Source organism: Choloepus didactylus, chromosome 3 (genome assembly GCF_015220235.1).
Source record: "Choloepus didactylus isolate mChoDid1 chromosome 3, mChoDid1.pri, whole genome shotgun sequence".
NCBI lineage: Eukaryota > Metazoa > Chordata > Mammalia > Pilosa > Megalonychidae > Choloepus > Choloepus didactylus.
In genome coordinates, this window is record NC_051309.1 from 119,494,796 (window position 1) to 119,506,883 (window position 12,088).

General features: G+C 40.1%; 1 protein-coding gene across 1 annotated transcript in view; it reads left to right on the forward strand.

The window, feature by feature from the left end:
• Positions 1-4,201: 4,201 nt before the first annotated feature.
• The window catches only part of MCUB (mitochondrial calcium uniporter dominant negative subunit beta), a 116,330-nt gene continuing 108,443 nt past the window's right edge, over positions 4,202-12,088 (forward strand). The window contains exon 1 of the mRNA XM_037830447.1: positions 4,202-4,802. Coding sequence (XP_037686375.1) covers positions 4,707-4,802 — 96 coding nt within the window. The 5' untranslated portion in view covers positions 4,202-4,706. The remainder of the gene's footprint in view (positions 4,803-12,088) is intronic.

The following is a 12,088-nucleotide window of genomic DNA, read 5'->3' on the forward strand; positions in this document are numbered from 1 at the left end:
CAGTGCTTATTACCTGCATATTTTGTAGCATTTATCATAGTATGTTTATTTGCATTCATGTGTGACTCTCCAGCTAGATTATAAATGCAAGCGTAGGTGTTTGGCTTTATTAATCTTTATCAAACTGACTAGCACACAGTACCTGCTTTAAATTAGGGATTTAGTCAACAATGAATAAGTGAAAGTTATACTAGTGAAAAGGAAGCTATCTAGCAAGAATAACTTAAAACAGATGTGATAGGGAAAAGGATGGGAGCTGTGGACACAGAGAGGAAGGATAACAATATGCAGAAAGAGGAAGTGCTTGCTTGTCAAGAATCTGAGGGTAAGGATCAGAGATAGATATCAAGACTAATGAGAAATGCAAAATAGAGTACAGGAAGGGCCTTTAAAACAACGACTGTGGTTCCATTTATGTAAGATGTCCAGAAAAGGCAAATCTGTAGAGACAAAGGAGACTAGTACATGCCTGGGGCTGGTGTTGAGAATAGAAATGACTGCAAATGGTCAGGAGGAATCTTTTTAGATTTCTAAAACTTTTCTAAAATTGGTTTGTGTTGACTGTGCATGACTCTGTAAATTTTCTAAAAATCGTTTGTACACTTAAATAAGTGAATTTTATGGTATCTAAATTATACCCCAATAAAGCTGTTAAAGTACTTTTTGAAAAGTGAGATCAGAGATTCAAACATGAAATGTCACTAAGTGGTATTTATGATCTAGTCCACCTTAGGAAATTATTTTGTATCACCAAGATTCCCACACATCCTGGTAAATTTGTTTTACACAAAGGGGATGTATGTTTGCTGGCTGTGTGGACAGGGTATCCTCAGTAAGCCCCTCCAGTCTGCAGTGTGGAGACCTCTCCTCGCAGTTTGCTCACCTGGCCTTTTCTGCCAGATTCTGTGCTCCCCAAAGTCAATTTCCTCTTCCTCTTTTCCATTTCCCACCCTCCTAATAAACCTCTTTTCTTTCATTTGAAACACTAACTAGTAGAAAGAAAGACTCCGTAAAATAATTTAACTTCCTAGTGTGTCACTACCCCTCCAGGGCTATTGCATTTTGAAAGGTAGAGGCTGGTTAACATATGAGTCAGTCTTGAATGGTGAAAAACTTTTTACTATCAAAGAAACTTCCAGTTCTATCTTTTTTTTTTTTTTAATAAAGAAAGGAGATTACCATCAGGAGTGATCTGCAATTTATTGCATTTTTTTTGCCAACTTTGATCCATAACTCCAGCCTTTAAGTTAGGGTTGCCAGATTTAGCAAATAAAAATACAAGATGCCAGTTAGATTTGAATTTCAAATAAACAACATATAATTTTTTAATATAAGTATGTCCCAAATATTTCATTTCTTAAAAGAATTAATGTGTCCCATGCAATATTTGGGACATACTTATACTAAAAATTTGTTGTTTATCTGAAATACAAATTTAACTGGGCCTCCTGTATTTTATCTGGCAACCTATCATAAGCTGAGTGAAAGTCATAAGGTGCTCTTAAATGGTGTTTACTTGTTTTTTTTTAAAGCAATTTTATTGAGATATATTCACATACCATAAAATCATCCAAAGTGTTCAATCAATTGTTCACAGCATCATTATATAGTTGTGCATTCATCACCACAATCCATTTGTTGAATATTTTCATTACTCCAAGAAATAAAAATAAGAATAAAAATAAAAGTAAAAAGAACACCCAAAACATCTCATACCCCTTCCCCCCCGCCCCCATTCATTTACTTTTTGTCCCCCTTTTTTCTACTCATCTGTCCACACTCTGGATAAAGGGAGTGTGGGCCACAAGTTTTTCACAAACACACAACATCATCCTGTATAAGCTATATAGTTATACGACTGTCTTCAAGAATCAATGATACTGGATTGCAGTTCAACAGTTACAGGTATTTCCTTCTAGCTACTCTAATACACTAAAAACTAAAAAGGGATATCTAAATAATGCATAAGAATAACCTCCAGAATGACCTTTTGATTCCATTTGAAATCTCTCAGCCACTGAAACTTTATTTTCTTTCATTTCTCTTCCCCCTTTTGGTCCAAGAACTCTTTCTCAATCTCACAGTACCAGTCCAGGCTCATTCCTGAGAGTCATGTCCCACGTTGCCAGGGAGATTTCCATCCCTGGGAGTCATGTCCCACGTAGGGAGGAGGGCAGTGAGTTTACCTGCTGTGTTGGCTTAGAAAGAGAGTCCATGTCTGAGCAATAAAAGAGGTTCTCTGGGGGTGACTCTTAGGCACAATTAAAAGTAGGCTTAGACTCCTTTGCAGTAACAAGCTTTGAAAGGGCAAACTCCAAGATCAAGGGATTGGCTTACTACCATGGTAGTCCCCAGTGCTTGCAAGAATATCAGGAATTCCCCAGGTGAGGAAGTTTAATATTTCCAGTTTTTCCCCAGTCCCTCAAGGGGGCTTTTTAAATACTTTTTATTCTCTGCCCAAATTACCCTGGGATGTATCAAGGGTTTCATGCAAACCTGTACAAACCAACCAGATCTCACTTCCTATTCATGCTTCTATGTAATTATGGTGGTTGAGTAAACTGACCATACAAGTTGCATTATATAGCATGCTACAGGAAATATAGATTTTCTGTAATAAACATCCCTTCTTTTGGTCTCACACAGAAGTTGAAGTTTTAAAACACAGTCAGTCATCTTTTAACCTTCAGTCTGGTTTACCTTAGCCCTAACCAAGTCCATTTTGTTCATATCTCTAACTAAAGTCTGATCTCTTTTTCAGCTTCTTAACATTTGATGTTTGGAGCAATGCTGACATTCATAGCTACCAAACTCTGGCGTTGAGTCTTAGGTGTCACACAGATACCCAAAGTCCCAGGGACTGACCAGGTTATACACAAACAGCTCATTATCTCAGAATTTAGAAATAACCATTACAACTCATGAACAGATGCAACTGCTGTAAGAGCTTACAATCTAGGAGACTTTACCATAAGCCTTCCCCTGAAAAACCAATACTCTCAGATTCAATTCTCAAGAGTTTGCACATTATAGTTAGTCCATAATAGTGAGGCATTATAGTTTGTCTTTTCTATTCTGGCTTATTTCACTGAACATACTGTCCTCAAGATCCATTCACCTAGGTGCATACCTCACAACTTCATTCCTTCTTGCCACTGCTCAATATTCCATTGTATGTACACACCACAGTTCACCATTCCGTTTATCAGTCGATACACCTTTAGGTCACTTCCATCCATTTGCGAATCATGAATACTGCCACTATAAACACCAGTGTGCAAATGTCCATTCGTGTCCCTCTTTTCAGTTTTTCCAAGTAGATACCCAATAACAGGGCTGCAGGACCATATGACAACCCCATAGTTAGCTTCCTGTGGAACCACCACACTGCCCTCCAGATGGGCTGCAGCATTCGACTTCCCCACCAGCAGTGATTAGGTACATCCCTCTCCCCACATTTTCTCCAGCACTTGTATCCCTCTATTTTTTAAACAGTTTTATTCACACACCATACAATCAATTCTAAGTAAACAATGATTCCTGGTGTAATCACATAATTATGCATTCACCACCACAATCTATATGAGGACATTTCCATTTCTTAGTTCTTATGCTGCGATCTCAGCCATTCCACCCATTCCAGACTAGTGTACCACGTTTGTCCAGTCACAGATGTCCCCCAACAGTTGTTCCAGACTATTTACTAGTTGTTCCTGGTTATATGCTAGTTGTTCCAGAGGACTAACTAAATTTCACACCTCCTATGCCGCCATCTTGCTCGTTTACTTGTTCTTATACAAAAAGTCGCCAAGACAAAGCTTGAGGTTTCCCAGTTCAGAAGACTATATTCTGTAGTTCCTCCAATTAGAAATGCACTTCACAAGAGAAGTCAATTCTGCTGTGGGAGAGATTTTCCTAAGGAGCTCCGGTTTGGGGAACCATCTAGTGCAAACCTCCTCGGGCAGAGGTAGGCCTTGGGCGTCTGTCCGATTCACACAGCGCCACCAGTGAGCAGAGGTCCTGGCCGCCACGCTCACAGCACGAGCCTTCAGGCCAACCGACAGGCGGAGTCGTGGAGCACCCGCTTCTGTCTGTCTTTTCCGCTCGGTGGAGAACTAACTTCCAGAGAGACCTTGTGTCTCTCCAGATCCCTGACGCGCTTTTCCCCTCACCCACCCCCCAACCTCCGTCCCCAGTAGGGGTCCAGTTAAAAGGGCTGCTCTCGGAGTATAAAGGGTCCAAAATTAAGGGCTAGTTTTTAAATCAAACAGCTAGCATGATGTGACTCGCCCGCTCTCGTTCATTCACTCAGGAAGGGATTCTGCGTTTTGCGCTTGAGAGCAGAAACCAAATATTCACGCTGGCTCTCGAAACCCAAGTTGGGGGAGAGCGGTTCTTTCGCGCTCTCGCTCGTTTTTTGTTTTGTTTTGTTTTGTTTTTTTGGTCGGAAGAAAGAAAACAGCCTCGCGCCCCAATGTGCACAAAGACACGAAGTGGAAACCAGGACACACCCTCCCTTTAACCCGCCTCCAGCCCGAGCCGCCCGGCGCGAGGAGGCGGGCAGGCCGGGAGGAGGGCCTGGCGGTTGCGAGCGGGGCGAGCACAGCTCACAGCCAGCGCCGGGGCTCGGAGCTGCCGGGCGCCGACGACGAACCCGGCCACGCGGGGAGGATGCCCGGCTAACTCCCCGTCGTGACCAGAGGAGGATGATGCTCCTGAGGGGCCCCAGGTTGTGGCGCCCGCGGCTGCCACCGACCCCTGGAACCCGGAGCCGCTCGCGGCCGCTGCAGCAGACGCTCCACGTAAGAAAAAGCCCGACATTGGGTGCGGGGCATTAGGGAGAGGCGGGTGGAAAAGTCTGCGTTCAGCAACTTTGTGGGGAGCGAAAGCCTCCTCGACGTGGCACAAGCAATCAGCAAGTTCAGTGCGTTTTGCTGCCCCGCGGGCTTCGCGCGGGGTGACCCCAACAGGTGGTCGCTGGGGACACAGACCTGGTGCCCGAGTCCGGGAGTCGAGGGGAGGAAAAGGCCAGAGCGCGGCTGGCGGGAGCGCATCATCTTCACCAAGCTGGGGTACGGGGCCCGCGGGGCTGAGGCCCAGGGAGGGAGCAAAACAACCCCGGGAGGCAGTTTCTCGTCGTCCAAGCGGCGGTCAGGAGCAAGTTTCCAGAGCTGTTTTGCCGTCGGCGCGTTCAGCCTCGGTGGTCAGTGCAGAGGTGGGTGGGGATGGGGGCTGTGTTAGAAAAAAGGAGGGAGCTGGGCGGGGTCACTGATCCGAGTGTAGACTGTTATAGGAGAGTAAAATTTACATCCTGAAACTGTGAGCACTACCGCCCTTTTAAAGAGGGAAGAAAACCTCGCGTTTTGTTCAGACACCCGAGAGACGGGTGAATCATGAGAGTGTAACATTTGGCCCACACAGTTGTATTGTGGTGTGTGTAGAAAAGTAGGTTGGAGGTGGAGGGAGGAGCGTGGATGTGCACTAAAAAAGACAGTAGAGAGAGAAGTGCTGATTGTAACTAAGATTGCCTTGGAGCCTGACGGGAGCCCGAGATCCCTAACTCTTAAGCTTGCTGAGGACAGCCAGCCTTTTCAAAGGAGCCTTTAGGGTGTGTGTGCTTGGGGAGGGGTGTTGTTTCTGAGTTTTAGTTTGTTTGCTCATTTCCCGCCTTCCCCTCCCACTCCCCCACTACTAGATTAGTTTCACATTGTTAGAGGGGAAAATAATGATGGTTGTTTTATTTTTTTGCTTTACAGTTTGGGGAAAAAAAAAGCAGAAAGTAAGCAATGGGATTATCTTGTCACTTTCTCTTTCTGTTTCTTTTTCTTTTTCCTCCAGCTGTCTCGGCTTCTCAGTTCGGGTTGATGATTCAGGAAATATTTAAATACATTTTTAAAATGCCTTCCCTGAACGTTTGAAAGAGAATGAGGAGGGCCATTTTGTTACTAGTACCTAGGAGAAGGGGAAAACTCTTTAAAATATGAAATGGTAGACATAATAGAGTAATTGGGGAGATAGGTTTTTTCCACTTTTTAAAATTGTGCTTTTATTATGTGCTGCATTTTATAGTCAAAGATATATATTAAAACAACCTAATACAAGGAACTCCTTCACCACACACCATTTAAACACAAATGATTGATTCACTTTTCTATTAGGTCCACTTAACATTTTGAGTAGAATTTTTATATAACCCAGGATCGGCTGCCTTTTCCACAGTATCAACTCCAAGCACTTCTCTATATTTCCCATCTGGCGCTATATAGGGTGGTGTCATTGCATGTCCAAGCAGGAATGAAGGTGCACTTTTAAAAGAAGTAGAAAGTGATACAGTGGAGCTTATTAAGCTTTTTAATAGGAGAACAGTTAGTCTTTTGCCTCCAGGTAGTCCTCTTAAGAAGCCTTATATTTGACTCTTTCTCATTTGTAAATTTTTAAGTCTTGACTGCCCATGCTATAGCCAATATGCTGAACTTTAGAAGTGGAAATGCCTGCATCACTTTACTTGTCAAGAACCAAAGCATTGGCAGTCTGGGGAAAGATCCCTGAAAGAATAAAGGCAAGCTGGTGAGTTTGCTCCTTTATATGCAGCTTTGAGATCTTATCATAAAGAAACTGGTAGAACTATTCTAACCCCTTAGGAGTTTTAGCTAGTACTACTAAACCATTTTCTGCAAATCAAATTATCTGGCAGTAGGAACATTTTTCATTATAAGGGCCCACTGTTTGGTGGTTGCCCCATTTAACATGAAAAGTGCTGTGGCTAAAGACAAGTATTATTTCTATATATTTTTGCCAGAAACGTTCAGACCCCTAGAGTCTATGAAAGCAGCTGACAGCTCTCAAAAATCCTAACTTGCAAGGATTTGTCATTAGTAGTATCTCAAGTAAGTATACCCAGTTATATTTGGCCTTCTCTGAAATTATGAGTGTGCTTTATAGGAGCATTTAGTAACTTTGGAAAATATACAGTTCTCATCCTTCATGTGATAAGTTAGTAATTGTCTGCTAGTGTTTTGTGGGTAGAAAAAAAAGCAGTTTGTTGACATGGATATGTTTAGCATACCAGAATTGCATTTAAAAGAACACATTCAGTTTGAAGCATAAGAGAGCCAAAAGCAGGTTGTCTTCCCATTGGCCAAGTCATGGCTTGGTGTCTGTGGTCACGTTCTGGTGGCAGCAGCTCTGCTTGTCAGCACTCTGGACAAGTGGTTGTCAGGGCGATCTATGGCTCCTGCTGTCACTTCCATACGCAGGGACACAGCTTTCAGTGATTATGATGCCCAGTGAATCATCTCTACACAGAAAGCCCTTGCCTAATTGTGCCTTTCTTAATTTGGGTTTTCTGTTTCTGAGGTTGAGAAACTCTCCGGTATGAGTTTGTGCCCCTGATACAGCATTTGCGTGCCCGCATAAGCTGTGTTTGAAATTAAAAGCTCAAGTGTACTTGGTAAGGAAGCTTAAGTATTGAGCATGCTTTTTTTTTTTTAACTTCTAGAAATAAAACATGTGAATGTTTTAATCCTCTGACAAGGTGTTAATCTAAAAATTGCTTTCATCTTTTGAATTTAATAAACATGTCATTCTTGTTCGACACTTTTCCTACCATTCTAACTCTTGTATTTGTAATTGGTATATTATATTCTATAATAATGGTTTCAGACGTCTCCTGAGAACAATTGGTTGTATGCTGGTGATTGTACTTAAACTATACAAAGACATTGGTATTTTGGTCTCAAAGTAATTCTAGTCTGTTTGTCTATTAAGTATTAAACATTACCACCTTCCCAGCACTTAGTTGTAGGTGCTGTTTTATAGCAAACTGTAAGCTAAGAAATCATTTTGTGTATTGGCAGATAAATATTTGTTGAATGAGGTACCTATGAAAACTGAGGTAGAAAACCTGACACTACATATTGGTTGATCTAACATATACTATATAAACTAAATGTGTTTAGGTCATGGAATTGAAATGAGCAGCTAATTTGGTTGGTGTTTGACAGGCAGTCAGGACATCTGAGTGTACCCTGGCCCCTCTACCACTTAGCTCCGTGAACTTAGCCAAGTCATTTGATCTATTTGGACTTGTTTTACCTTTTTTTTGAAACAAGGGGACTTGTCTAATTGGTCACAAACATTCTGTCTGTCTCTAAAACTGCCATTTTAGTCTACCAGGGGATGCAGATATCCCATTGAACAAAGGAATGGCAATGTCAGAATGGTTGTCTTAATGATTGAAACGCCTCTCTTTTATGATCTTAAGAAGTCTGTAGAGTGACAGTTTTGCCTAGTGGCTATAATAACTGTTTTCCCTTTTTAAAAAAAAATTGAAATTTATTTGATAGGGTTAGCATGTCATAATAGAATGTCTCCCTTTCATATTTCTTTCTCTTATTACCAGTGTTTTCATTTGTGAAATGTTACTTATTCAATAGTATCTGGTATTAGAACCTAAAACCATTATATAATAGACATCTAAGGCTGTTATTGGCTATATAAATCAAGAGGTAGAAAGCAAAACAGCACCATCTCAGCCATGTAATAGAAGAATCTTCTTTTTTGATCCCATTGAATTTACCATAGTGTTAATTTTCCTAGAGTTTTAAACAAATTCCAGTTCTCTGTTGAGACTGCATGGTGTGGGATCTTGGGCACCACTCCTCAAGTTTTACGGAATTTTCCACACTGGCATGTTTTTTAAGAAACAACTCCATGAAGCATTATAGTCAGCCAAAAGATGCTCTTAAAGAGGACCCATGGAAGAAATTGCAGTCTGGTCTTCTTATCAGTATAGCTGGGCTTCTCCTGAGCAGATGCAGGATTTATTATACAGACACAGTGAAGTGTAGAGCAGGTGCTGTCTCTCTCTAGCACTGACTGCCAGAAAGCTTAGGATCAAATTTCTGACCCATCTCTAACAAATATGTAAGACCTTATGATGTGCATTTTGTATATTTACCTTATTCACAGTTTCATCTTCTCTAATTTTTTTCTCCATTTTTATCATCACCCATAATTCTGCAATCATCTTTCATTGGGAAAATATGCAGGAATAAGGTTTTAAGTTTAAAAATCAGCTCTTTGTTGTTAAACAAATATATTTTAAATAGTTAACTGTGAAAGTGTGGCAAACCATTTTTTTTGTTGCTGTTGTTATGCAGTCTCCTTGGTGCCTAGCACATAGAAGGTACTCAGTAAATATTGATTGCATTCAATTGAGTTGCTTAAGAATCTAATTTTGATGCTCTGGTTCTCTCTTAAATAAATGTGATGGTACTAAAGTTCACTCACTTCACACACACAAATGGATTCTCCTCTTTTCTTCTTCCTACTACCTTTACCTGTCCAAACTCTCCCTATGTCTTTCCTCCCTCCATCAGCCCCACCTCATTTAAAATATAGTTTGAGTCACCTACATCCTTTTACTCTGAGAGTTTCCTATTTCATGAATGTTTTTTGATTTTATAGCATTTTAACCTTAATTACAGGTTCATCATAAAGAGACTAGACAGCATTTCAGCCCAGGCTTTTGTTTGGAAGCTGTTTTAGGGGACAGTTAGATTTCTGTCCGAGAGTCACAGTGGTGGTGGGTATGATGTATGAAATCTGCACTATAAATAAGGTCTATTGAGAATTTCTGTGAATAGATTTGGGGACAAGAAATAGGGAACAGTGAAAAGAGAGATGAGGTGGGGCTAGGGCTGAACACCAAATCTATAGCCTGTGAGCAGAAACAGGAACCGTGGGCCTCAACCAAGAAACTAACAGGTTTGTTGTGGAAAACTTCAGGGATGAGAAAGCCCTGACGATTGGAAAGGGTTAGATCACAGGTATGAGTTCTACCTGAAGATCTTATGATATTTACTATATCGAATAGTTGTTTTTGTTTTGTTTTGTTGTTACTTTGCCTTTACTTTTAAGAATTGTTGAGGACACAGGGAATAAACCTACTACATTCAGCTTTGCTGAGAATTCTCAATTTTGTTGTAGTGGGGACTGGTTTTAGAATGAGTCCAGTGCTCAAAATCACATTTTTAGGACCTAAAGATAAATTAGCTTATTTTCAACCTCTTGAGCATAAACGTAAATAATAAATGTCCTGAACCTGGCTGGAGGAAGAAAGAATGTATCATTCTTTTTGATAAATCCTTGTTTTTGAGCTTCTGTGTGTGTGTCTGTCTGCCTATCTCTTTTGTTAAAATATTTATTTGTTCATTTGTATGTTTTCAGTATGGGTTTACCTAGAGGGCTGAGTGGGATATTTGAAGAGGGCATTTTAAATGATGTTGATGAATAACTGGTCTTTCTTCCTGTGTAATGCAGCAGAAATACAATCATGCATTTTTGTTAGACAGATCGACAGTAATGTGGACATAAATCTGAAAAAACATTTGCTTTAGAAAATTCTTTGTGAAAAGATCAACAAAGCAGTGGCTCTCTAGGTCCTTGCATAGGAATGGATATTTGCTGTGACGTATAATCTGGTAACTCATTTCTGCAACTCTGCTTTGGGAATGTTTTTGATAATGTATAATAATACAATTTCTTACTTTTCAGGAGAAGTGTGATTTCTTATGACCTTGTAAATACTCTTTTATGAGTTTGTCATTATTGCAACAAAGGTAAGAAAGCTTAAAAACATAGCTACAGTTGATCCAGAAATCATGCTCTGGCCTTAACCCTCTAGTTCCATTTTCTACTCCATCCCTTCATGTATCCCATAGTACAACCATGCTGGACTAATACCTGTTCTTGTGACTTATGGTACATTTTCACCCCTCCCTGTTGGTGTTTATGGCGTTCCCCAGGCATTAGCGTCTCCCTTCCAACACCCTCTTCTTCACCCTCCTGAATTCCACTCATCCTTTAAGGCTTAGTTCCTGTACCCAAACCCACCCAGTTTTGATGTGGCCTCAGCAGATCTCTGCAGGCAGAACTAATTACACTTTATTCTTTGAACCCACAGTACTTAAAACACTTACTTCATTTTACCATGCATCATAATTAGTTGTGTTTATGTGATTTCCCACCTGCCTTCTCAGCACTTTGTGGTCCAGAACTGTCTCTTCATCTCTGACTGCCTCTGCCCTGGCACAGTAGGTGCATAATAAATGCATGTGGAATAGAGGAATGAATCAATGAATGATAAAGGAAGAAATATTATACAGAGCTGCTTAATAAGGTGTTCTTTTCAGGTCTTACCTCCTCAACTTATTTTTCTCAACTTAGTATAGAAGAGAGAAAAGGCTGAAACATTATTATGCATTTCTTGTATAAGTGATGACTTTTGTAAATTTGAAAATTTTTTTAAAGTTAACCAAAATAATCATACATATTGAATTTTCTGATAAAAGCAACCAGTAATCATAAATCATATTTTGCTAAATTGTTTTATTTCAAATGTGCTTTCTCATCAGGATTTTTAAAGTACATAATTAAAATCATTTAATGAAACATATAAATTCTTTAAGGGCATGCTGGCATGTAAATTTTTTTTGGCTGTTCTTAAAGTGTGGTGTTGATTTAGGATGGTTGTTTACATGTGGGAGAGGCAGCACTTTTCTCCATAGACAAGGAAATTTTCTAAATGGGATGCTGGGACTATTAGATCACACCTGTTCTAGACTCAAGAATTGCTACAGTGTGATTGCCAAAAATTATTAGTGTTAGTACTAAAGGTTTGATCATTAAAATTAAATAATTTAGAGTGTTAATTAAAAATCAATTATAAAAAATGTTTAGTTGTAAGATACAATTCCTGGGCAAAATATAAAATTGACTTTTTGGGAAACAAACCAAGAAAAAATGGAGGGGGGTGATACAATTTTGATGTTGACATTAGGAAACATTCAGACTTTTACTACTATAGCTCTCTGTTACTATTTCAGAAATGGTAAATATTGTCTTTTGGAGTGTAGAGTTGTCATAAGTAAGGTTATCATCCATCAGTCTTCCAATTCTTAGGGGCTTGTTAAGGGAGTCCCTTCAGGGTGCATAGCAAAGTTTGTTGAATACTGTCGAATGTTCAAGTACAGAGTAGGTAATCCTGTACAGTGTTTGCTATTCATCCATTTACTTGGACAGCCCA